This window comes from Gambusia affinis, linkage group LG09, assembly GCF_019740435.1.
Source record: "Gambusia affinis linkage group LG09, SWU_Gaff_1.0, whole genome shotgun sequence".
NCBI lineage: Eukaryota > Metazoa > Chordata > Actinopteri > Cyprinodontiformes > Poeciliidae > Gambusia > Gambusia affinis.
The window spans coordinates 9,319,758-9,344,045 of NC_057876.1; the positions used below are offsets into that span (position 1 = coordinate 9,319,758).

The window sequence follows — 24,288 nt, forward strand, 5'->3', positions numbered from 1 at the left end:
AAAATGCTGTAGAGCTGGTTGTTTCAGCTCAGATGATAGAAAATACTACACTGTAAAAACTACTGGGGTAGATCAAAGTCACATGGAAATATGTGGATTTGTCTAATAGTCATTTTGAAAAAAGGTGTGTCAAGAAGTTTACACAGATTAGTGTGCTTTTTCAAGGTGTGTCCTTCCTCATTCTACAGGTTGTGAAAATGTAAGTGTATGACAATAAACACAGATATTTAGTTGACACTTGCAGACGTTAAAAGATGCCAGTCTAGGCTAGGGCTTGTGTTCTGTCAATGATTAATATATATTTTGAATGTTGCTATGTAGTCATAACACACTTACTAGTATGCCAGACAGCTATTAAAAGCTGTCACGTTTACATAATCATTAGTTAATTTTTACTACTCTGTAGTGATAATGGAAGTCTCAGTGATATGTTTCCGGTTCAGTTATTATAATCAAGCTAACTCGCAAGCTATTTCGTCTCCATATGGTAATGTGTAAGCTTTAATCTTATCCTCCCCCCCCACACCTGGCAGTCACACACACAAGAAGCCACCTGCAGACCATAAACTTTACCGTCAACCACATTAAAGGCTGTGGTGGTTACTTACAACTGTGCTCCTGGACATAGTTAATAGGCGCAGGTTTAAGAAGAGAAGTCGTAAAACTGCTTTCATGTTTTTGGTTCTACTTACACAGAGTACATAGGTCAGCCACAACTTCCTGGCATGATCTTTTTTTTCTACCTCTGGTCAAGGGGTCCCCCTTGTGGTTACACTGTGCTTCTGCAGAACATCGCACGCTTGTTTTTGTTTGCTTAAATAAAATCTGACAGCTTAAAATGAGAATTTCCTTTTAATAAGCACTATATTATCAAACTCAAAATTAACTCATTGGTCTACAAATCTAGTCCTCGAAATCTACTGTTCTGAAGGTTTTGGATACATATACATCTGAATCAAATGAATGTTACCAGGATTTTGCCATACTCTGTGGCACGGTGAAGAGGTAATTCAATCATTACATTACGATATGTTGGAGCTAGGATGCATCTACAACCTGCACTGGAGGGCAAGATTTTGAGACCCCTAATTCAGCCCCTCTCAACATTAGGTCGTTATTTGGTGTTGCACAGGGACCTCTAGTGGTTTTAAAATTAAATATGTTTCATATAAACAAAAAATATGTTTCTGCGGTCATCTTCAGTACCAAAGAATAAACCACTAGTAATCGTCATATTTAAGCAATTATTAGAGATCATACATGCTTCATATATCCATTTGTAATTCTCCTGAGTATTTAGCTAATTTTATAATGTAAAAATCCAATTTTCATTAATAATTAGTGTCATGCACTTTCTCTTAGAGTAAATGACATTATTGTTTAGTTGTAAAAAAAGCTTTAAAACGTGAACCTATTTAAGAATTCAAAGTAACATCCTGTAAGACTAAACTAGAGTACTATAGTTAAATGTTTTATCTTTTTAAAAGTGCAATTGAAGAAAGACTAAAGAGAGGAAATTTGACATTTGACATTTTATTGAGAGTGCTGCATTGTGTAGCAGACATCGTGTGCACAAACTCACTGAACCTGTGTAAATGCATTATTAAGATAAATATGAGGTCTTTTCATATTGCATTTTCAAGTTTCTGTGGACATTTACAGACTAAAAACACATCAGTAAATTAATAATCCCACAGATGTTTTGCTCCTTTGCATCCCTTTAATCATCTTACATATAAAAGTTTAAGTAATAGTTTGATAAATAGGTCATAGAAAAGGCCCACACACATGTATTTCTGAAGACACCAACCTAAAAATCTCTTTTGTAAAAGCAGCTCAGCAAAAAGTATAGCAGCATTAGCAAATAAACAACATCTAAAGAATTGCTTTCTTCAGCTGTAGTGTCAAAACTCAAATAACATCACAGACCAACATTAGCCACCCCATTTATACATAGTGTATTTTAAACTCCACAGGCTCCAGGAAGGCGGCCTCTGCCCTCTATTTCAGGACCTTTTCCCCCCAGTCGTGGGTAAGTTAGAAGGATGCCTGTGGTAATAGTCAGGTGGGGTGGCATTTGGGCTTGCATTTATCACACTTGGGACATAATACATATTCTCAAGGTACCTTTGGTCCAATGGTCGGTGGTTTTTGGGCTCTGTCTTTGATCCCTGTCCTGACGGATTCCTATAGCTGACCCCAGACCCACTTGGATGCATTGGAGGTGCAGCAGACACCTCAGGATATTGGGGTGGCTGAGGCTGAACCTGGGGGTGGGCTAATGGGGGAGGAGCAGCACAGGGCATGTATTGAGGAGCCGGGGCATAGATGTTGTGGTTGTGGAGAGGCTGGAAGTGGGGTCCAGCAGGAGGGTACAGGCCTGAATGTGACATTGCCTGCTGTGGGATGAGCACTTCCACATACTGACCAGTCTCTGGGTCGAACAACATTTTTCTAAGGGGCTGCACAGGCACCTCAATATAAAAATACTTCCCTGTCTCAGGATCCAGGAGTACTCTACGTGGTGGCTGTGCATAGCTACTTTCTGAATACACGCTAGAGCTATCGCCGCCATATTCTGACCCATAGGAGAGACCCATGCTTTGGGAGCCACATAGGTACTGAGGATCTATAGGAGGCAGGACGGGAGAGTGGCTGTGGCCTGGATCACTGTAAGGAGCCCCAGTCAGATTTGGTGGCTGCTGATGGGGAGATCTGTGAACAGGAGGCCGTCGAGCTCCAATATGTTGCTGTGGCAACAGAGAGCGGTCAGCAGGGCAGGCCTGCATGAGTGAAGGAAGGGGACCGCAGGCAGCAGAGGGATGGAGAGGCTGGTAAATGGATTGTGGTTGGTTTGGACCAAGAGGGCTTGACTTTGGAGATCTTGGTTGGTAACCCAATGGCTGCATTTCAGGTCTACAGTGGTGAACATGGAGAGGGGGCTGAGCCACTTGGTAAGGTAGTGCCTGACCTGGAGAGTGTGGCAGACCAGGTGGGGTAAGATTATGGGGACTGCGATGCTGGTGAGGAGAGGTAGGACCACAGTGAGAGGGGTAGCCAGCTGTGCAGGAACAGGGAGGATGGGATGAAGGTTGATACCGATTTGACCTTGCTGAAGTCATATCAGGAAGCAAGAGTGGACTGAAGCTCTCTCTTTCGTCATAGCTTGGAGGGTCATCTGAGGTATGAAAATGTTGATCGTCTATTCTTTGGGCATGCTCACTGGAGACTGTTCTTCTGTATGGTTGATGAGTGTACTTTTGAGTTGTGGAAACAGCAGGCACTTGCTTCAGATTGTTGGAGCTAACAGGTATAGTTTGCTCATGTTCACATGTCGCCGTAGAACACTGTTGACCCTCTGGGTCCATTGAAGTAGATTGGTCAACTTCAGATAGGGTAGATCCAACACTTTGATATGGACTTGGTTGTGGAACAAGTTGTTGGGCTACATCTAAACCGGTGTCTGACGTTGTAGTTAGGGATTCAGATTTCTTAGCATGCCTGGAGCTCTGAGGCGAAGCAGCAGATTGTTGGTGCTGACCTTGGTCGGCAACTGCCTCTGTGTCTGAACATGCTGTTGACATGTTAGAGATGCTGGTGACATTGGCTGCTGTTGTTCTGTGAGGTGGTGGCTTAAGGTTTGACACAGCAGATACAGCAAGCTTTCTTGAATAATTTGATGCAGAGGCAGACTCATTGGAAATCTTCCTGTAGACTGTAGGTGAGCTCACTACAATTGTCTGTGGTCTCTCCTCATTTCGTTGTTTTCCACTAGAGGAAGCTGTTGATGCTCTCTGTGCTTCATTTGTCACATTTCCCAAATCTCCAGGCTTAAATTTACTGTTTGGTTTCGGAGGCACTGTTGGTTTTTGAGAGTTTTTAGCTATGGATTTTACTTCAATCATTTGAGGTTTGTGGCTTCCCAAAGACGATGAGGGCATTTCTTTTTTCTCTGTTTCTGTTGATGGTGACCTGGTCTCACTTGGCTGTGGTTTGAATCTCCGTATTGCAGGAGACCTGGGGGGGAAAGTAGGATCTAGCCTTTTGACTGCTTCAAATTCTCCGATAGTGTCATTTTGTTTGGTGGTTGATAGTGTTTGGTCCATTGTGTTCCTTTTTGTTGTTTCTGTATCTTTCTTTGGAGGTTTAATGCTAACTTCCTCCTCTTCTGTGGGCTTTTCCAGGACATCTGCACTTTCAGTCATTGCTAAGGGGCCAGAGGTGGTGGAGGACGAGGAGAAGGTTCTCCCTCTGTGAGAATCAGGAAAAACTTTTTCTGAAGGAGGAATGGTCTGAAGAGGGATTTCCAAAGAGTTCACATGCTTACAGGTAGGTCCTTTACCTCTAGTTAAGTTCTGACCATCGCTCCCCACTGTGCCAATGTCAGCTTGATAACCTTTCTCCTTTAAAAGCATTGAAACTGAGTGGCTACCACCAGATGCGCCACCAGAAACAGGGGGGGTAGGTGAGAGAGAAGCAGGAGTTTTGATTTGGGCAGAAGTCTCTTCATGACTTAAAGATGCAGACATGTTGGATTTATTTGATTTCTCTCTTATTAAAACTACAGCAGTGGACACCTCCCTCTCCTTACTAGGCAGTTTAGGGAGGCTTCCGAGCATGGGAGGTTTTCGGTCTGTTCTAGCCAATTTGGGCTTGTCCTCACTGTCTGTCACTTTGTGGATTTCTGTCACATTCTTTTTCTTTTCTGCTGTGGTACTAATATGTTCACCAAGCTTTTGGATCATCTTCTCTTCAGTTGTGTGTTTTAGTCTGCTCGCTATCGAGTTTGCATCTGGGGAAGACAACAAAGAGCTTTGGTTTTTATCGCCCAAATCTTTCTTCATGTTTGGCATTTTATTTTTGTCATCTTTCCAGCAAACAGCCTTGCATTCGATTTGCATTGGCTGTGGACCAGATGGAGAATTTCTTTTATTCTGAGTTGAATGAAGTAATATTTGATTCATTGAATCTTTTGCTTCATCTTTCTCTTCAGGTGTTCTGTCAAGCCTGACCTCTTTTTCTCTTTCTTCTTCCCTCTCTTCTCTGCTAGCCTCCTTTAATACATTTATTTTCTCCCCTACTGGCACCTCCTCCCTTGTTTCCTCATTGCAGTTTTCTTCACCGATGCCTGATTGGTTATCAGAACTAACTGCCTTGAAGGACAAGTTGTATGTATTTTTCACAAGCCGCCTTACATCTCTAACTTTGTGAACGGGAGCCTTAACATTATCATCCCCGTCCCCTTGATCCTTTATTTTGTCCTCTGCTTTGGTCTTAGCATTTTCTTCCTTCTCTCCAGCAAACCCCTCCAGTGGAAAAGATTTGCTTTCTGCCTCTGGAGTGAGACAGACATTTAGTGAGGCCTTCTTTTTTTCCACAGCTTTGAGTTTGATCTCCTGTGTTTTAGATGTGTAGGGATCTTTGTCTCTTTGTTGTAGTTGCCTGTCTTGATCTTTGTTTTCAACTTTTTGATCTCTGTTTGTTCCTCTTGCCAGGGTGTTGCCAGAAGGACGTTCTGAGGGAGCTGCTGTGTCCCACGCAGGTACTTCCACTGGTGCACCTACCACAGTTTCATGTGTTTGCCAGGACTGTAAACCACTTCTTTTACCTCCAAGCGGTATACCGCAGTTGGATTTTATCTCTGAAGCTGATGATTTAGTACTTCGAGTTTGGGAATCAGCTTCTTCGCTATCAGTCTGGGAGAAGGTGACACTTCTGCCACTGCTGGATGAACTTGGTCTATAACTAGATTTTAATCCGTGGTCCTTAGGCAAAGTGGCTTGATCCTTCATCCCTGTTTCTCCCCTCAATGAAAATCTCTCAGATGAAAGGCTGTGATCTGACTGAAGACAGGAACTCAGATTACCAGAATCAAGTTTTGGCGATTCTTCAGATGGTGCTATGGCACTCTCTGTTGGTGGGCTCACTTCTTCACTTGCTTGCTCATCAGGCTGTCTATCAACGCCTTGCATCTTCTTTGACAACACGTTCTTGATGAGGCATGAAGCAATCTTAGTTTTAGAGTATGTTTCATCCATAGAAGCAGATTTCTGGAGTTTGGACTGTCTTTCTTTTTGCTGTGAGAGCTCAGAGCTGCTCTCACTAGGGGGAGTTTCTTGCATTGCTGCTGGTGTACTGTGTTGCCTCACAAAGGTACCTCTAGGGTGAATCTCTTGAGAGGGGCTTTCAACCATAACTGGTAGCCCAGGACTGCTATTTTCACTGCTCTCATCCTGCTTCCCTTCAGTATTGTTCCTTCTCTTCAGTTGGATCTGTCTTTTTGGCACTCCTCTTCTTACTTTCCTGCAGTCCTCTCTTTCCACAGCTACGTCTATGCATTCAAAGCTTCCTAACTCACATCTTCTGGATGGATCTAGGCAATCTAAATTGTGAGGATTTTGCTGATGAGAGGAGAGTTCATCAAAGTCAAGCTTTGGTGCAGAACCTCTGAAGTCAGCATAGGACAACCAGGCAGCATTGACTCCAGCTGGACTGTCATGGGTAGATGGTTGAGAAATGTTTGTAGACGAACAGTGGCTGGAGTTGTACATTTCAAGGTAATCTACTTCAGGACTTGACAGGCTGCGAAAAGCCACATCTGTAAGCCACTTCACCTCATGGTCTTCTTCATCAAGTTCACTTCCCATACTGGAGCTGGAGCTCTGACATGGCCTGCTCGTGGACACGCGTCGAGGCACACTTCTCCTGTCCTGAGATGTGGGAGGTTTAAGTCTTCTGCTGGTGCTGCAACCGCTGGGGTCTGGCTGAGGTGCAAGTTTAAGCAGACTGTGTTGTTGCTGTAGCTGTCTTGTCGCAGGGAGACTCTCTGAATAAGAATGTGCTGTTGGCAGTCCCTGGCGCGCCTCTCTGGTTGTGGGAGCTGCACTGCGAATCACAGGTCCTTTTCTATTCCTAGCATTGAATGACAGCTCAACCTGTTCCCCTCTGTAATTGGCAACCCCCTGCCACCCCTCTTCTCTTTCAGGAGCCTGCTCCTCCCTCTTTCTCTCTCCGTCTATCTCCCTACCCATTTGCCTCTCCATACCTACATCCCTCTCCTGCTCCAATGGCATTTCTCTGTCCATCTCCAATTGCTTTCCAATTCTGACCCAATGGGCCTGGCTATTATTGTCAACAGGGTCAACATTGGGGTTTTCCCTATTTGTCCCTGCTTCCTTTAAATTACCACACAGTGAGGATGTTATAACTTCAGAGGGGCTATTGCTTCTGTTTTGCCACTTTCTGTGTGGTTTCTGAGGGGCTATAATGTGAACAGGTGTAAACCTGGTAAGAGGTGGAGAAGGAGTGCGCCGCCTGTTTATACGACGGGACATGTCCCCCGCCAGCCTCTCCCTGTCGTCTTGTATAATTTTGGGTAACAGCTGTCTTCTTGAGTTCTGAGGTGTGCAAGTTGAATCTGGTAGATAAATATTCCTGTCAAATTTCAGGGAGTTAGAGGGGACCAGAGGATGGAGCTTTTCTTGTCTTTGCTGAAACTCCTTGGATGCAGCTTTATGAACTCTGTGGCTTGTAATATCGTGGGAAGGAGACTCGATTTCTTCCTGAGAAAAGGGGTGTTGAGTGTTGTGTTTTTCCTGAGTGGAGATGGCTACGCTTGATATTTCTTGACAGTGTTCTCTCTTTTTTGTCTCTCTTCTTTCTGTGATGAGTTGTATCTGTGAATTGTATGAATTTTTATCTGATAAGACAGATGTCGGAGTGCAAACTTTCACCACTGAAGAGTTGCTCCTTATTTCAGTAGCACCAGTTTCCAGTCTATTCTCTAATTTAAATGAAGGTGACACAGCTTTCTTTGTCAGATGTGTAGGTGATGGTATTACTGTGACACCGGCAGTAATGGTCTCTGTCTGAAGCTCAGATGTGAGAGGAACAGGTGTTGTATACAGGGAGTTGAATTCTGGAGACTGTGCTGTTAGTGATTCCTGGAATATTTTCTCTGTAAATGGAGTTACAGGTGATGAATGCTGGTGCTGAGATGAAGGACTTAGGCAGTCATCTGGTGAACAGGTTAGAGATCTTGGTTCAGGAGAAGGTGTGCAATATTTTGCCTGAGGAGAAGGTGTTTGGTTTTTGAGCAGAGATGGTGAGGCAGAACTTTGGACGTCTGATAAATGCGGAGAGTTTCTTTGACTACCAGTGGACTGTGTTACACTGGTGTCAACACTGTCTTTACCAGACTCAGAGGAGACAAGAAAATGAGTTGGCTCTGGGGAGGAGGTATGAGAAAGTTCTGGAAATGGGGAACTTGTCCTGCCCTCAGCCTGAACAACAGAATAGGACACCCCTGTGATCTGAGGGGAGAAAGAGAAGCTTCTTGGTGACACAGAGCCAACTTGTTGCTCTGTGAGAGAAGACTCTGAAACCTCTTTGACTTGACAGGGCCACTCTTTCCTGATTAGATGTGGAGGGGCTGTAACAGCACCTATCTCAGGTGTGTGAGAAGTATATTTTTCTTGTAAAGGTGAGCTGTTCTGGTGCAGTCCAGGTGATGTAGTTACTTGAGAGTGTTCTTTCCTTCTGAGGTCTGGAGTGGAGGAGAAAATCCTTATTTCAGGGGATGGAGAATTGTACCTTTCCTCTAAAGGTGAGACTCTCTGATGAAGTTCGGGTGATGGATTTACTTGAGAGCTATGCTCGTTACTGAGCTCAGGAGAGGAGGATACAATCCTAATCTCAGGTGATGGGGAAGTATATATTTGTTGTAAAGGCGAACTGTTCTGCTGCACTTCAGGTAATGGAGAAAAACTATTACTAACCACAGGAGAAGACACCTGACTCCTGTTTTCAGAAAGTGTTAAACGGTTTTGTACTGTAGGCGAAAGAGCAGGTGATGGACTTCTTGACCCAGTGTAGGTTAGAAAGGCAGGGGTAGGCAAGTGAGGGGAGGTTCTTACGTTCCTTATTCCAGCTGGAACTCTATCCTCTACAAGCTCAGGAGACGTTGCTACTGAAATGACAGGAGAAGGGGGCGTAAACCTAGGGCCTGGTGTGGAAACAGAGCTGCCTGGTCCAGTTGATAATCCTGTGTCCTGGCTCTGAGGAGTAGTCGTGATGCCTCTTCCAGCAATAGATAGATCTGAAATAAGTTCAGTGGTGTTGGCAGAATCTTTTATATCAGGTGTGGATTCTCTGCTAAAGAGATCAGGTACAGATACCCTCCCTCTTGATTCAGAGAAAGGAGGTAATGTTTGAGTGGTGGGGGAAGGAGAACTATTTCTGAGCTCAGTGGAGACTACCTGCCCTTCTGAGGGAGATTCTGAATCGACACCATGGAGTATAAAAGATGAAAAATTGATTCTAGATTTAATGTCTGTATAATCCTGAGAAAGGTCAGTGGGAGTCTCAGGTGATGAACTGCTGTTTTGATTTAACTGGCTGGCTTTTGGCTCAATTAAATCGTGTGGAAGTGATGGACTTAAAGATTGATTACTCTGTCTGTCCTTGAATGAAGGGGTTATTGTACTTGATTCAGTTTCTCTGTACGATTCCTGAATGTCAGGTGATAGAGGTGAAAGTCTTTTTTCAGCGGAGGAGGAAGACAGTGATGACAGCCTCCCTTCTGGATTGAAGGAACTGGGGCAATTATATCCAGGAGAAGGTGTTGTCTCACCACTGTTGAGGCCTTGATACGATGGGGTGAGTGATGATGGGGTACTTGTATTGTGCAGAAGTACTGGGGATGCGGTTTTTGGCTCAAAATTTGCAATGCTATCCTTAGCAACTATTGGATGTTTTGAATTTAATTCTTTGTCATCTAATTCCCTCCCATCTGAACACTCTTTTTGCCAAGCAGGGCTGTAACACCCTTCTCTTGAATCATCAAACCCCTCCTCTCCCTCGCTTGATCCAGGTGCAGTGTGATAGCTGCCAGAAGAATCGTTCAAATCATCCACTTGTGGTGTGGTAGCAACTTTTCTTTCCAACTCTGTCTGGGAAGGTACAGCGGGCCCTGCAGCAGGGCTGCTTGAGAGGGACGCTGACTCACCGTCGTCTCCAAAAATGTCACACAGGCAGGTGGTCTCAGAGATGACACTCCGCTGAGTGGGGATGTTGATAATGTCGAAGATTTCAACGTGGTTAGGGGTACCCTCACGATGGCACAGGGAAAATGTGCGGGGCGCACTGCGCATGAAGGAGTAGCTGTCCCCCTGGAGAGTCCAACTGTCCATCGCTACACCATGAGTTCCAAAGATTCACTGTGGCCAGTCCTGCCCGCTCCTCCTGTGGGCTTTTGGCTGGGTTCCTGCAAAAAGAAAAAAAAAAAGAAAAAAAGAAAAAAAAGATCTCCTGGAGGGCATATTCATTGTACTATAAGTAGATTGGATAAAAATGACTAAGTTAGTGATAACAAATATTGATTTGCACTATTTAAGATTTGTTTGGATTTAAAACAGCAGAAAAACAAAAATTAACAAAGTTGCCATTTCCTAAAAAAGCAATGACACTCAGTTGATTTGATAAAAAAAAAAAAAAAAAAAGATTATTTGGTTTTATGGCATTTACAAAATCTAAATGTACTCTTTTAATTATTCCAATAAAATCATAGTTTTATGTTATTTCATATTATCTTTGCAAATGTGGAACCCTTACTTAGTCTGACATGTAGTAATAACCACAGAAATACACATGTTCATGCTTCATTATATGCAAGAAGAGAAACTCTGACTGATTTGTACTGTACCTGCGGCCACTGATGTAGCTTTTTCTGATGGTTCTGAGCTCTTCAGTAGTGAAAAATCCACCCCTCATTCAAAAGAAAATGGTCTCTCAAGTTTGCAATAGACTCCAAGGTAAAAAGACCTTGTTCATCTCAAGGACCAAACAGCTCTACATCTCTGACTGACAGAGCCAGACTGACTGGCTAACCTCAGAATATGGAGAGCACTGCCATCTATTAGACTTGAATAGAAAAAGAAAAGAGGAGGAACCTCCTTAGAGATATTACATCCTCTAATACTCATTTCTGCCCCGCCCCTCTGATCTGGCAGCAGGGAAAGAGCTTACAGCAAGTAGCTCAGATCATATTTTTTTTTCTTCTCCAGACTGAGGTTCGCATGGGCATTGGCTTTCCAGTGTAAGCTGGGTTGGGGTACCTCATGGGGTGGGTGGGTTTATAGTTAGCAGCAGATGCTGATCAGGCCGGGACCAACGAGCACGCCTGGAATCTGACACTTACAGCCAGCTCAGTCACATTGCTTCTCTATATATAGACCTACATTATCAGGGCCAGAAAGACATAGCTTTAGTTCTTTGAGTGGGTGTGCTGGTGGGGAAAGAAAGAGTAAATACTGTCCTCGAAGAATGGCATATTCATTGTTCACTTTGACACAACTTTAAACGGGGTATTTAACACAGAGGGTGCAGTAAATATAACTTTGCGTGTAGATGTAAATGAGGCTCTGCTGAGGAATGGCTATTGAGGGAGGTCAAAGGTTGACACAGACTATCCAACATGGTCTCATGAAACACTCACTGCTGAGCTGGCAGCACTTGTATGGTAAGTTGAAGTAAAATACTTTAAGGCACTTTTTGCCCTGCAAAGTCTGCAAATGCCGTTTTTCAAAAACAAAGTACACAATAAATTTTAAAATCAAAATCTCATAAAGCAATCCCACTCGAAGCAGGTAATGATGTCATTTTACTATACTTATCCAAAAGTAGTATAATAGCAAGGCCTAATCATACTATATTGAGGGAGTGTAGACATATATGAAGTTAGATAAGCCCCCTATTCCTATTATAATACCTCATGTCATTACCAATTATTCTCAGTCATTAAGTCATTCATCGGCAGCCAGTGGAAAATCTCTGAACAAAAGGTTCCAGTTTTATCACATCTCACTGGTAGAACAACGTGCTATTTTTACTTTCTATGATGACCTTCAAATGGTACGCCTGATTTGAGCTGCCCATGTGGACATGAATCTTGCTTCAAGCATTTTGGATGTTTAGGTTTTTACTTTTGCTGGGATTCATTTTCCAAATGAGATAACAAACATATGAAGACATTTATTTTGTCTTAAAATATAGACAAGGGGTTAGGTTGAAGCTAACCAAAGCCTTTGTCTATAGCCGGTTTACAGTATTGATTTTTAATTTACAACTGCCCATTATTACAGTTGTGAGATTTTTGTATTAGTAAATGATATCAAAAATTTAGAGGGTCTTTCCAGATACAGTATTACAAAATTCATGTACAACCCTTTTTACAATATTTCATTACTATTTTGTTTCTATTTTAATACAAAATTAACAATTAAGGTAACAAAAACAGGACTGATATGATAAATATCTGAGATTTCACAAGAATCAGTCTTGTTTGTTTAAGATACTTGTATCAGACAATTGTATTAATTTACACATTAAGAAATTAAATTACTTTTAATTAATTGCCTGATACATTTTTTTTGCTCAACTTAATAAAGAAAACATGCAGGTAAATCAAAAAGTCTTTACTTGAAGCCTGATAACAGCCTCAGTTAAGAAATTTGAAGGCAATTAGTAGTTTCAAAGCAAACTTAGCTGACAGCTTTTGATAAAAAACAGACTTTTATTTTGGAATCAGCAGCTAACGCAGAATGCGACGCAGGAAGTTCCGCATTACGACTGCGGATGAAGATAACAGACAAGTGGCTAAGGCTAATGTTGGCTAACTAATTAGCAGGATAGGTGAGTGCTTTTTGCTCAAACTTTGCCTCTCTGTTTATTTGACTTGTGTAGATGTTTTGGGTGCTGCGTCGATGCCAAACGATGAACACCAGCGTGTTGTCATTGTGTTCCCAGGTTGTTTGGGCCTTGTCAGTCGGCAGCAGGCTAACACCGAACAGTAGCTGCTCTCCTCTCGTTTGTTTACGTTAGCTCTGCGGCTCGTCGTTTTTCCAAGTTATCTCACAAAATGAAAATACAAAGTTCCCATCTTCTGGGACGACACAGACAAGCTATTATACATATTTCAAACTTCACATGAAATGAGCTACGTTTGCCTTTTAAATGTAATAATCCGTTTGAGCTCTTGTAGCTGGTTAGCCATGAAACATAGGTGGACATTTTCTGCACTCTGCTTTTAAGCCGTGAGCGACAGCAAGTGTACATCTATCAACGGGTATAGCAAATTTAACTGAAACATTTTAATATTTATGTGCTATATTATTAACCATAACAGAAGTCCTAAAGCAGGAAGTAAATAATGTTTTATTTCCTTTTTTGGATGATTTAATTTATCTCCTTTTTAAGGGAATGTTTCGTTAGTAAACAAAAGGCCGCAGGATACTCTGACTCCTTTTAGGAGTGTTCGGGCCCTGTTTGTTGTCAGTAGTAGTACACAAGGACAAACTTTTAATTTAGGGGACACCTGCTATGAATAGATTACTACTATTTTCATCATCACACATAGAGTTTAAGTATTCAAAAGCATAAACAGCAAATTTGCTGCAATATGTTCTCATTCCTGTTTTCTGTGATCTAAAAGTAGCATCCTAAAGAAACAGCAGATATGCCTGGATACAACCCCCTCCCCAAACCTCTCTATTTACCTCTATTTAATTTAATTTACAAATGACTCATGTCTGAATTTTCCAAAACCTAACTGATACTAAAAACTGCCAAGATTGCATCCTCCGGAATGTTTGTGTTGCTTGATGGTGTGTTCACCGATTGGAGAAAAGATTGGACATTTAGTTTGTGACCGACTGATAATACATCAGGCCAGGTGAAGTTTAAAATGGCCTGATTCTGGTATCCAAAAGATATCCTCTGTTAGAAAAACTTTGTAAACAAGACCAATTCATCTGTTTAAATACTAAAAATGTAAAAGTCTTTAACGTTGTTTATTGCTTAGCTTGTAATTACTTTTGACCACTGAAAGTCTTTTTTTCACCAAACAAAGAAATCATTACGAGGATATTTTATTTTAGAAATAATTTGAAATTGAAATGTAACAACATAATATATATTTTTAAAATGTTTCAATTCTCATAACTATATACTTGAAAAAAATCTAAATGATCTTCTTGCTATTTAAAATAAGGAGTTTGAGTAATAATAATGAGAAATGGCAGAAAAGACAAATTAAATGGGAAATGAAAATCAGTACCATCATTTTATATCTAATCATTGAGTAATCAGATAAAATTGACTGAAATAAAATCGTCCTCCAGACTCTGGATACATTTTTTGTGGTCCTGTTCCTCTTAATTTCAGGTCTTTGCCATCGTGTGTGTTCCAGCCTCAACCATGGAACAGTGTGCATGTGTGGAGCGGGAGCTGGAGAAAGTGCTCCACCGCTTCGTAATGTACGGCCACCAGTCTGAGGAGAGGCTAGACGAACTTCTACGCAGTGTCTGTGAGATACGTGCACAACTAGTTGCTTTTGGTGAGGAAAACACTGGTACAAATGGGGTGAAAACTGTAACTTTGGAAGATGTATTAGTTCCTGCATTTTATAATTTTGACAGAAAATCCAAATCTGCTTCGTCCTATTTCATTGTGGGTGGTGCATACTTGGATTCTGATCTCATTTCTTTTTCTGTCCAGCAGGAGTACAAGATGCAGACCTCTCAGTCCTGTCCCAGAATATGGCCCAGTGCTGTAAGAATATTAAAGAAACAGTGCAGATGCTGGCATCTCGACATAAAGACATTCACGGCAGCGTGTCAAAAGTTGGCAAAGCCATCGACAGGGTAAGAAGAGAAAATGTTGTTTTGTACGAACAAACGTTTTACATGCGTCTATTTCACTTTTTCAATACGCCTCTGTAGAATTTTGATGCAGAGATCAGTGCTGTGGTGGCAGAGACAGTGTGGGATACTCCAGAAAGACAGAAATACCTTAGTGAGTCCATTGTGGAGCACTTGTACCGACAAGGGATGCTCAGTGTGGCAGAGGATCTTTGTCAGGTAAGTGAAAATCAGCAAACTTTTGTCTGTATTGTAGCTTGAAGGTCTTTGAGATGTTTCCTTTGGCAATTGTCCAAATGCAACACAATTTACACAAAATTCTATGTATAAAATTTAGAGAAAACATAATATCCCCATCTGCTAATTATCTTCTTATTTTATTAAAAATTGCTTGCAATATTGTTGGGGGGAAAAAAAATAAATACTTGGATTTTTTTTTTTTCTGAAAAAAGGAGCCTGGTAATGCGACACTGTTGTGTCGCATTGTGTTATTTTGAGCTTGGATTCTCCATTTCCAGGTCAGTTCACACGTGAAAATAAATCAAGAAATGTTGCAGTGAGCTGCCTCCAAATCTAGAGACAGTGATGTTGGTAATAGAGCTACTGTAGCTGTTGATCCAGGTTGATAAAATTCTGTATAAACCGCAGATAAAATTTGAATGTTTTGTTGAACAGGAGAAGTTTTACCCAGTACTGTGGTTTGCAGTGACTCATTGTGTAACTAAATATTACTGACATCTAGTGGTTAATTGGAGAAAGATGCTGTCTAGCTAAAATCTTATAACATATTGCATTTACGTTATTTGGCTAATTTACTTTTTGTTAAGTAAAAAAAAAACAAACAAAAAAAACTCTTTAATATCTTTAATGTTTTTCTTCCCCCCATTTATCTGTGGTCATATTTTCTGCCAAAAACTGGTGTATTTTTGTTTTGCCTTTTGATGTTTGTTTTATTTTCTTAAGTGTTCAGGCTGTCCTGGTCATTTCACACCTTTTTTGTTTTGTTCTTTGTCAGTTTTGGTTATTGAAAATGAAATCTTGTCCTGTTGGGCTGTTTTGAACCAGCCATGTGTTAGTTTGTACCCACCAATAGGTGCTTTGTAACAACTTTTACAACCAATTATTTCTAGTAATTTCCTAAAATTAGCTCCTAATGAACTGTAAGAGTCTGGTTTTGTAAATATTGCTTATCTTCAGGAGGCTGTGTTATTTGGCTTTACCATATTTCAGAAGAATTGACTATCTTGAATATTGACCAGGATCACAAACAAGGACAATGTGGTATCAAGTTTCAAGAAAATAAAATTTGTTTTAAGAGTTTTATGAACATTTATCTCCATCATTCATCAAAAAACTTAACCAAATGAAAAGGGCTGGTAGGCCTTAAATCAGCGAAGGAATGTTTGCAAGAAGTTTCTTGCTTACTTTTAAAAATAAAAGCAAAAAGTTGCTCCTTCAGCAAAAACACCTGCTAGTAAAATGGTATCGCAACCTCTGCATCATTTCATTTGCATCACTTATTAAGCACAATAAGGTTAATTGTATTTAATAAGTTAAATACAATTAACTTATTAGCAAATTAGTTAATTGTATTTAGGGAACTATTTTCTGCTGTATTTGCTTGCAGCTTTGTCTACATTGCTCCAATTTTAGATAAAAAAAAAGCATAATCGGTGGGATAAAAAAATAAATTACGGTACAAATAACGTGTTCCTATGAGTTAATAGAGCATAGATGAAATGAAGTACATATTTGTGTTTTTTCAGGAGTCCGGTGTAGTTATTGACATGAGTATGAAGCAGCCTTTCCTGGAACTAAACAGGATCCTTGAAGCTCTGAGGATGCAGGACCTCAGGCCGGCATTAGAGTATGGAAACCACTCAGACACCACAGTGATTCACTGCTGCGTACCATACTTAACTGCGGTGGTCTTGCTCTTGTGTGTATTTCTTTTAGGTGGGCCGTCTCAAATCGCCAGCGTCTTCTTGAACTGAACAGCAGTTTAGAGTTCAAGTTGCACCGTTTGTACTTCATAAGTTTGCTCAGTGGAGGAATCGGCAACCAGATGGACGCCCTGCAGTACGCCAGGCACTTCCAGCCGTTCGCATCCCAACACCAGAGAGGTCAGCAGCTGGAAGAGATTATGCAAGATGAGCTTTTGCCAGATGTTGATTTACCTTTTTATGTAAACAGCTGAAAGTAGCTTTGAAAAACATAATTTAAACTTCGGTAGTTATTTATTTATTTTTTTTAATGCTCAGTATGAATAAGTTTGCATTTTGGAATAAATGTTTTTGTAAAAGTATCCTCCTCCATTCAATTGCAGATATTCAGATCTTGATGGGGAGCCTGGTCTATCTACGTCATGGCATTGAAAACTCCCCGTATCGCAGCCTGCTGGAGACAAATCAGTGGGCTGAGATCTGTAACATCTTTACCAGGGATGCCTGTGCTCTACTGGGGCTCTCTGTAGAGTCTCCACTAAGTGTTAGGTGAGTAGAAAATGGGTTGCTTAAAACACATAGACTTACTTTTTTTTCCTTTTTACTACTTAAGAGCAGTACTAAAAAAGGTAATGCAACGATGAGTTTTTGGGTTAATCTTTTGTTTTCTCTCTTAATTCCGTTGAGAGTGACATTAAAAGCTGCTAGTGTTTTATAACTATATAGTCCGATTAAAAATGTATGTCTGAGACATTGCCAATATTTTTCATTTTAGTTTTGCGTCAGGATGCATGGCCTTACCGGTGCTGATGAACATCAAACAGGTGATCGAACAGAGACAATGCAGCGGCGTGTGGACGCACAAAGATGAGCTCCCTGTGAGGCACATTTTATCTTGATTCATCACCATGTCTCTATCCAGTGTGGGCTTTCAGTTATTTCCTTTTCTCTCTGCACTTGAAGATTGAAATTGACCTGGGCAAGAAGTGCTGGTACCACTCGGTGTTCGCCTGCCCCATTCTTCGGCAGCAGACCTCAGAGAGCAATCCCCCCATGAAGCTCATCTGTGGCCATGTCATCTCCAGAGATGCACTCAACAAACTCACCAATGCTGGGAAGTGAGTGGAAATGAAGAGCTGAACCACTTCGGCTTTTTCTACGTTTTCTCGCTTTGCGGCGTCAGTCTTTAATGTGTTTAATTTTATGGGCTAGACCAAAAACAGAAAAGTGAATTGAAATTCTGCTGTCCTCAATCAGAACTTTGCAGAACAACTCTTTGCTACAATTACAGCTTCAGCTATTTCTCTTTACCAGCTTTACATGCTAACAAACGTCTTTGTCAAATAGCTGAAGCTTATTCAGATTGTATTTAGGTCTGGAAATTGGCTGAATTTTTCTAACGTATAGAAGTGATGTGACCTAAATCATTCCATAGTGGTTGCATGTTTAATGTTGACCTGCTGGAAGGTGAGTTTTTGCCACCGTTTCAAGTCTTTTGCAGACTCTTGGTGGGTTTTGTTCCTCTGATCTTCTCTTGACACAATCTTTCCTTTTACCATTCTTCCATAAAGTCCACATTTTTCTGAGTTTATCCTTTCTAGCCTTTAGATTTCCGCAGCCCCTTCAACATCTAAGATGAGCCTCATGGAGGCTTTGCTGATTTTTATGTTCTGCTTTCAGTTTAGATGGACGACTCTGTCCAGAGTTTTTGTTTTCAGATGATTTGTTGAACGATCCATTGGTGGATGTTCAAAGCTTTAGAAATTGTTTTATCACATAATCCTGCTTTAAACCCTTTAACCTTGACCTTTTTGCTGTGTTCTTTGTGATGCTGTTTGTTCATTAATATTCCCAACAAACATCTATTGCCTTCACAGAACAGCTGCTTTTATACTGAGATTAAATTACACAGAAGTTGACCATCTTTACTTTTTAAATTGACCTGAGAAGTGCTATAACTTTATCTTTCTACCTCACAACTTGGTGGCATAGCACTAGTTGGCGTGTAGCATACAATGTTATTAGTATACTGTGAATTCAGAGTTTGTAATGAGTCAAAATGTCTGAAAGTTCATTGGGATGTGAAATATTTCTGCAGCTCATTCTGACTTGCCTGAAAAGATGAAGTTGATCACCGATCGTTAATTAAACGTGCTGCTGTTCTCCCCCGCAGGTTGAAATGCCCTTACTGCCCCATGGAGCAGAACCCGTCACATGCCAAGCAGATCTACTTTTGATACCATACACTCTCCTCGTCAAGGATGAAGTTACCTGGAGCTCTCTGAATGTCCAGGACCCTTTGCTCTGGCCCCTGTCCTCTGTCCCTGGCCTCTTGGCCTGTTTATTGTAAAAGCATTAAGGTTTTATCCCAGTGCTCCTCCGGACGGCCTCGGCAGTCCTGTAACCCACCTCGGACCCTCCAACTTTGCATAGCATTCAAGTCCTGCACGGTTGGTTGAACGAAAGCTTGTAGTAGAGTGAAGAGTCGATCGGGTTGTCTTCGTGAAGAAGCGCCTCTGAAAAGATCATAGAAATTCATTTACAAATGCCTGCAGAGTAATAGGCTTATCATATGTATTACTTTCTATTGTTTAGTTTTTTCTTGTTGCTTTTTTGACTTTTTGGGTTGAACGAGTTTTTTTCTTTTTTTTTTTTCTTCTTTTTATTTGAAAGCAGAGGGATAATTATAAATGGGTTTAGTGTTTGGAGTAAATGGAGTAGGTAGGCAGAGTCTGCTTTCAGGACGGCGATAAGCTTGTATTACTTATGAGATAACCCACAGGGTAGCAAACTCCACTGAACACTGATAACATCCTGGTTAAGGGGGAGTAAAAGTGTGGCGATCTCCCTTTAATTGAACTCTTGATTGTGGCTCCTCCGTGTTGTGCTAAAGGCCTGAAAGCCACTGCTGGTTGATGAGCAAACGATAAATTCCTCAGCGGTTGGAACAGCTTTCTTTCTTCCTCTTCCTCTTTCTCTTTCTCGTTCTGCTTTTGTTTACTTCTGTGACTGACTGCACCAGCAAGATTTTCCTCATTCTAGAAGCCATTTGTCTTGTTCTTTGTGTGTATTTAACAAAAGTGACAAAAAGCAAACAAAAATATACAGTGTACTACTGTGAAATGTGTTCTGTTCCTATTTTTCCTTCACCACCACCTCATATATAGTCGTTACCTTGCACAGCAACACACTTAATCAGCACTATTGCGTAACTAAGATAATAGTGACTCAAAAGCCTACTCCACTCGTGCCATCGCTTCAGTCTGTATCCTAAGCTAGCACGCCATGTGATTTGGAGATGTAAATTGGTGTGATGGTAGCCTGATAGTATGACTTGCAGTGACTGTGGGCTTGTGGAGTTTTACTTGTGGTGGGTGGGTAAGTCTTCTGGTCATTGTGGCAGTCGTTTCATATATAAATATATATATATATACTCAAGAATGCCTCTGTTTGAGTCAGGACAGTGACAGTAAGATCTTCACAGTTCCTCAGGGTTCATGTCAGTAGCTCATACCACACTTTACATTTAGTATATATATATATAAAAAAGTGCATTTATATAAGGAGTCATATATTACATTTTACACCGTTTGAAGCTAATGGTTGGCTGTGGGAGTTCCTGGGGTTTTTGTACATACTCTGTGTTTCGTGCGTCAGGTTGAACTTGGAGGAGGTGTGAAGGCAGCTGGATGTACAGCACAGTTTGTGCAGAGCTGACGCAGGTTCCCGGCGTCCTCCCGGACATGTATGGTGATGTCACCTCACGTTCCCGTGAGGCAAGTTTCTTCAGCAAACTAATGCACCAGCATCGCTTCTCCCCCAAGCCCCCACGCCGATGGTGCACCGTTAATCTCCGTTTCCAAACCGACTTTATATCCTGTTTTTATTTTATTCACTCACTTGGTTGACAATCATTCACCGCTTCTCTCAGTCTCCCTCCGGATAGAATGCGAGCTTGTTGTATTCTCCTTATCCTCTAATATTTGCTAAATGTTTTGCATTTCCTGCTTTTGTGTGTTATGCAACTTTTACTGTACATATTTATCCGCTAACATGTTTCATATATTTGCATCTGATATTCAAAAATAATAATAATAATAAAAAAAAATACTCCAGTCAGTTTTGTAGGACTGCTTCTACGGTGAAATACCACAGACATTCATTTTCTTTCTTCGCCACTCGGTGGCGCTGGTGCTGCATTTTCACATCTTGCTGAAATTTGAGAATTTTTGGACCATCAACTGGTGCAGAACTGCTTTTAGCTGATGAGAAATATCCCTCCAGACTTGACCATCATTTTAGCTTTTGGATAAACAGCAGTGACAGAATCCAGCACTGCATCACTCCCACAGAGTGGAAAACATGTGAGATAAGTCTTTTCTCATCCCACTTCAGTAAATCACTCAGCCTCTCTGGAGCTGTGCAGTTATAATAATCCACAGTTTATATAATGCTTTAAATGCCGGGCTAAGGGCCACGTGAGTCAGCGGAGTTCGTATTTGTTCAGATTACGACCCTACATAAAACAAACCTGCATTACCAACTTGCCCATGCTCTCTTATACTATTTTTATTTGCCCTCACTTATTTTTCTTTTCATCCACATCCTATTTGGATTAGGAATAACCATTGTTTCTCGCACGATTTTTGTGGTATTAGGCTCTTTATTTGCGTGGGATTTCTGTTTCAGCTGACCTTCCACCTCTTTGCGCTCTTTCTACCAAAAGATGAGAAATTATCCAAGATTTGGCGTCTAAAAATGTAATTAATCCAAAAATACCAAAGGTACTCTAAAGAATTAAAGGCCCTAGATTTTAAGTACTTTAACCAGAATGAATGCAAAACACAGATTTGCTTATTCTGTACAGTTTTAATTCCAGTAATTTGACAAGTCACAGTATATTCAAAGATTAACAGAGAGCTGGTTTGTGAATATGTATAGTTAAGACAGAATAGAACTTTTTTTTTTTTCTTTTACATCAGTCATGCATTTGGGAGGACTAATTTAGCCTTTATTTACAGCTAGCGGTTCCTTTTTACTGCAATCAAACAATATGGAAGTTGACAGATTTCACAGTTTTAAGACAAGTCTCTTTGGAGTACAACCACAGAAGGTGAATCGAACTGAAAGTGCAGGTATGTACAAAATGTGTGTATCTCACCTGAAAGGAGGCCTAACGAGGGAAATATGTTCAAGAGATGTGCACCAGATAGATATTTGTTCTTTTTTCTCCACCAAAACCAGAAAAGCAGCGTTTTTACATGAATTCAGCTGACAGACGAGTGCAGAGATGTTCCTGCAAACATTATTCAGGGACAGAATCATAAGTGGAGATGCACCCATGAGAGTTTCCAGTCCAATTTCCGTTCTCTGGGTTTTGTAAACCTTTGACCGCTACTAAAGTTTCGACCGTTCCAGTTAATGTGAAGAGCCAAAACCGGAATGGCGTTTAAAACATTTCTTCCGTGCCTTTCTGCCGTAAGCGACCCTAAAATATACCAGGAGATAAAATCCTCCTGTCTGGGTTTTTAGTAATTTAATCTGTACGTTTCCACCGCTTTACCGTCTTTAATCCGAATTTTCACTTTATCGGTTTGTTGTGTTTATAAATACTAAACAATAAAACTCAGTCTAATGCATTATAACCCATTGTAGGATTCATGGAAGTTGTTCTGTTTTTGGAAAGTTTAGATTTTCAACCCCATATTTGGAAAACGTACAAAAAAGTTTCTTGTAGTCGGAGCTTTCTCACCAACTCCGACCTCAAAATCCATAATGGTTGCCTTCCATATAAACCTATTGATTATCCATAGTAACAACCCATGACAACTTTCTCGCAGACTTGGACTTTTGTAAAAGGACTTCTGGACGTTTTCTCCACTGTGCCAAGGCTGAGATCAATGTGCTTGGAAAAAACAAGAAAACATTTTGTATAGGTACCAACTAGCTCTACATCACTGTCATTCATTCAATTCATTCATCTATTTGTTGCTTGCAAATAAGTAGGCTGGGGATTTCTTGAGTTCATCTAAATAAAGCCACAGAGAATACACACACGCCTACTTCATCCTGGTTTTCTAAAGCAACATATTCTGCCTTCATGGTATCTGGTGAAGATGGCTTATGGTCAACTTTCTCCTTTGTGAGTTGAACAAAATGTTCCCGTGGATGGTGGGAATGACCTAACATGGCAGACAGCTGGGTATAAAGCAATTACAACTGCAGAAGAAGGAGCAGCAAAAATGCTCCTTTGTTAAACAACTTTGATCCTAAAAGTAGCAAACTATAAACCTTCTTCACTCAGTTACTATATATATATATATACTCCAACCGGTCAGTGAAGCTGATTCCAGACAACAGCTAGTTGCTGTGTGGATCTCTAGGGACCTCACTATTGAATGCTTTGGTTATCGTCACCAATAAGATCATTTAAAAAAAGTCTTGGATAGTGCTTTTCCTGTGATTTTACGGTTTGGAGTTATTCTGCTGAGGATAAACGTGGCACAAACAAGCGTCGGTGTGAACACGTCCAGAAGGATGTAGTCGGTCCCGGTCTTTTACACGAAAAGGGCAATAGTACAATCAAGGTGCAGAAGCAGTGCGGGGGTCAGATGGGAATCTCTGAAGCTTCTTTTTGTGCAGCAAAAATGTTAAAAACACATGAGAAATGATATAATGGGTACCCATTTCAAGATTGTCAGTCAAAAGTTTCACATTGACATGTTTCCTTTTTTTCTGACTGAACTACTGTTTTTGATTGAAAAATTTTTAGTTCCCAAATTTCACAATTTACAAACTTCATTTAGGTAAATCAACACAATTTGTACCTTTTTTTTTTTAAAGTGGCTCCTATGAGGGTCAAAGGTTTAGCATAGTTTATTATTATTTTTTGTCAACCTTTCTTATTTTAGGTTCACTACTTCTGACTTTATAGTTTTAATTTTGATTACTTGGTACCACAACTAAACCCAGCAGCACATCCTTTTCAGAGATTTAGTCAGTTGTGTAGGATTCTGATTTGGTAAATATTTTTTTTATAATCTCCAAGTTTGTATATCTTGTGTCTCGTTTCTTTTTCTTCTTTGTTTTGTCCCAGGCAGACTTGCTCTTGCGTAGGTCCATGCTTTCAGAGAAAACAGTTTGCATTGCAAACAAGTGTTGTCACATTCAAATTTCAGACGATTCAATCCTGTCTATCCACGGCAGACTCGAGGAAGGTGTATCTTCTTGTTTTCCTGCTGCTCTGTCAGCTGTCGGCTCCTTCGCCTCCTTCTCGGTTGTCCCATCTCTGCTCCCTCCTCCTCCGTCTCCCCTTCCTTCCCGCGCCCCACCCGCCCTCAGCTGCTGCAGCTCCCTCTCCAGGGCCTCGTTGCGGTGATACATCTCCAAGTAGCTGGCCTGCAGCTCCTTCTGGTAGCGGATGACCTTGTCTTTCTCCGTCTGCCACGTGTTCCTCTCCTCCTCGAAGGCCGTGGCCTGGGCCTCGCTCTGACGTCGCTCCAGCAGCAGCTCCGCCCGCAGACGCTCTTCTGTGGGACCCCCGGAGCCACCTGTGAAAGGAAAAAAAAAAGGAAAAGTTCCCGTGGGTTCAGATGGAGTCCAAAAAACCCATGAATGGAAAGACACCAGCTTCTGGTAAATGCTCACAG

General features: G+C 41.1%; 3 protein-coding genes across 6 annotated transcripts in view; 1 reads left to right on the forward strand and 2 right to left on the reverse strand.

The window, feature by feature from the left end:
• Positions 1–1,517: 1,517 nt before the first annotated feature.
• Positions 1,518–11,017, reverse strand: si:ch73-43g23.1. Its single transcript, XM_044127294.1, has 2 exons — positions 10,703–11,017; positions 1,518–10,264 (listed from the first exon to the last, which is right to left on the reverse strand). Exon 2 carries the CDS (start codon positions 10,188–10,190, stop codon positions 2,007–2,009), a length of 8,184 nt encoding a protein of 2,727 aa, XP_043983229.1. The 5' UTR covers positions 10,191–10,264; positions 10,703–11,017; the 3' UTR covers positions 1,518–2,006.
• Positions 11,018–12,589: 1,572 nt separating this feature from the next.
• On the forward strand, positions 12,590–20,754 carry rmnd5b (required for meiotic nuclear division 5 homolog B). Of its 3 annotated transcripts, none has more exons than XM_044127297.1 (10): positions 12,590–12,690; positions 14,221–14,392; positions 14,554–14,699; positions 14,778–14,915; positions 16,463–16,563; positions 16,653–16,819; positions 17,023–17,188; positions 17,415–17,517; positions 17,603–17,757; positions 18,813–20,754. In XM_044127297.1, the coding sequence occupies exons 2-10, from the start codon at positions 14,254–14,256 to the stop codon at positions 18,874–18,876; spliced, it is 1,179 nt and encodes a 392-aa protein (XP_043983232.1). In that variant the 5' UTR covers positions 12,590–12,690; positions 14,221–14,253; the 3' UTR covers positions 18,877–20,754. The 3 variants fall into 3 exon arrangements, with proteins under 3 accessions (XP_043983232.1, XP_043983233.1, XP_043983234.1); XM_044127298.1 differs by having other exon boundaries at positions 12,596–12,690; positions 14,246–14,392; XM_044127299.1 differs by having other exon boundaries at positions 12,597–12,690; positions 14,557–14,699.
• Positions 20,755–21,493: 739 nt separating this feature from the next.
• Positions 21,494–24,288, reverse strand: part of n4bp3 (NEDD4 binding protein 3) — a 29,835-nt gene continuing 27,040 nt past the window's right edge. For both annotated transcript variants that reach the window (XM_044127295.1, XM_044127296.1), the window contains exon 10: positions 21,494–24,189. In XM_044127295.1, the coding sequence (XP_043983230.1) occupies positions 23,807–24,189 (383 nt within the window). In that variant the 3' untranslated portion in view covers positions 21,494–23,806. The remainder of the gene's footprint in view (positions 24,190–24,288) is intronic.

Bases quoted from the DNA above. Each gene is read 5' to 3' on its own strand.
- rmnd5b (XM_044127297.1), top strand. From the start codon at position 14,254: ATGGAACAGTGTGCATGTGTGGAGCGGGAGCTGGAGAAAGTGCTCCAC. The intron at 16,564-16,652 runs GTATGGAAACCA...TATTTCTTTTAG, and splicing joins GACCTCAGGCCGGCATTAGA to GTGGGCCGTCTCAAATCGCC. The intron at 17,518-17,602 runs GTGAGGCACATT...CTGCACTTGAAG, and splicing joins CGCACAAAGATGAGCTCCCT to ATTGAAATTGACCTGGGCAA.
- si:ch73-43g23.1 (XM_044127294.1), bottom strand. From the start codon at position 10,190: ATGGACAGTTGGACTCTCCAGGGGGACAGCTACTCCTTCATGCGCAGT.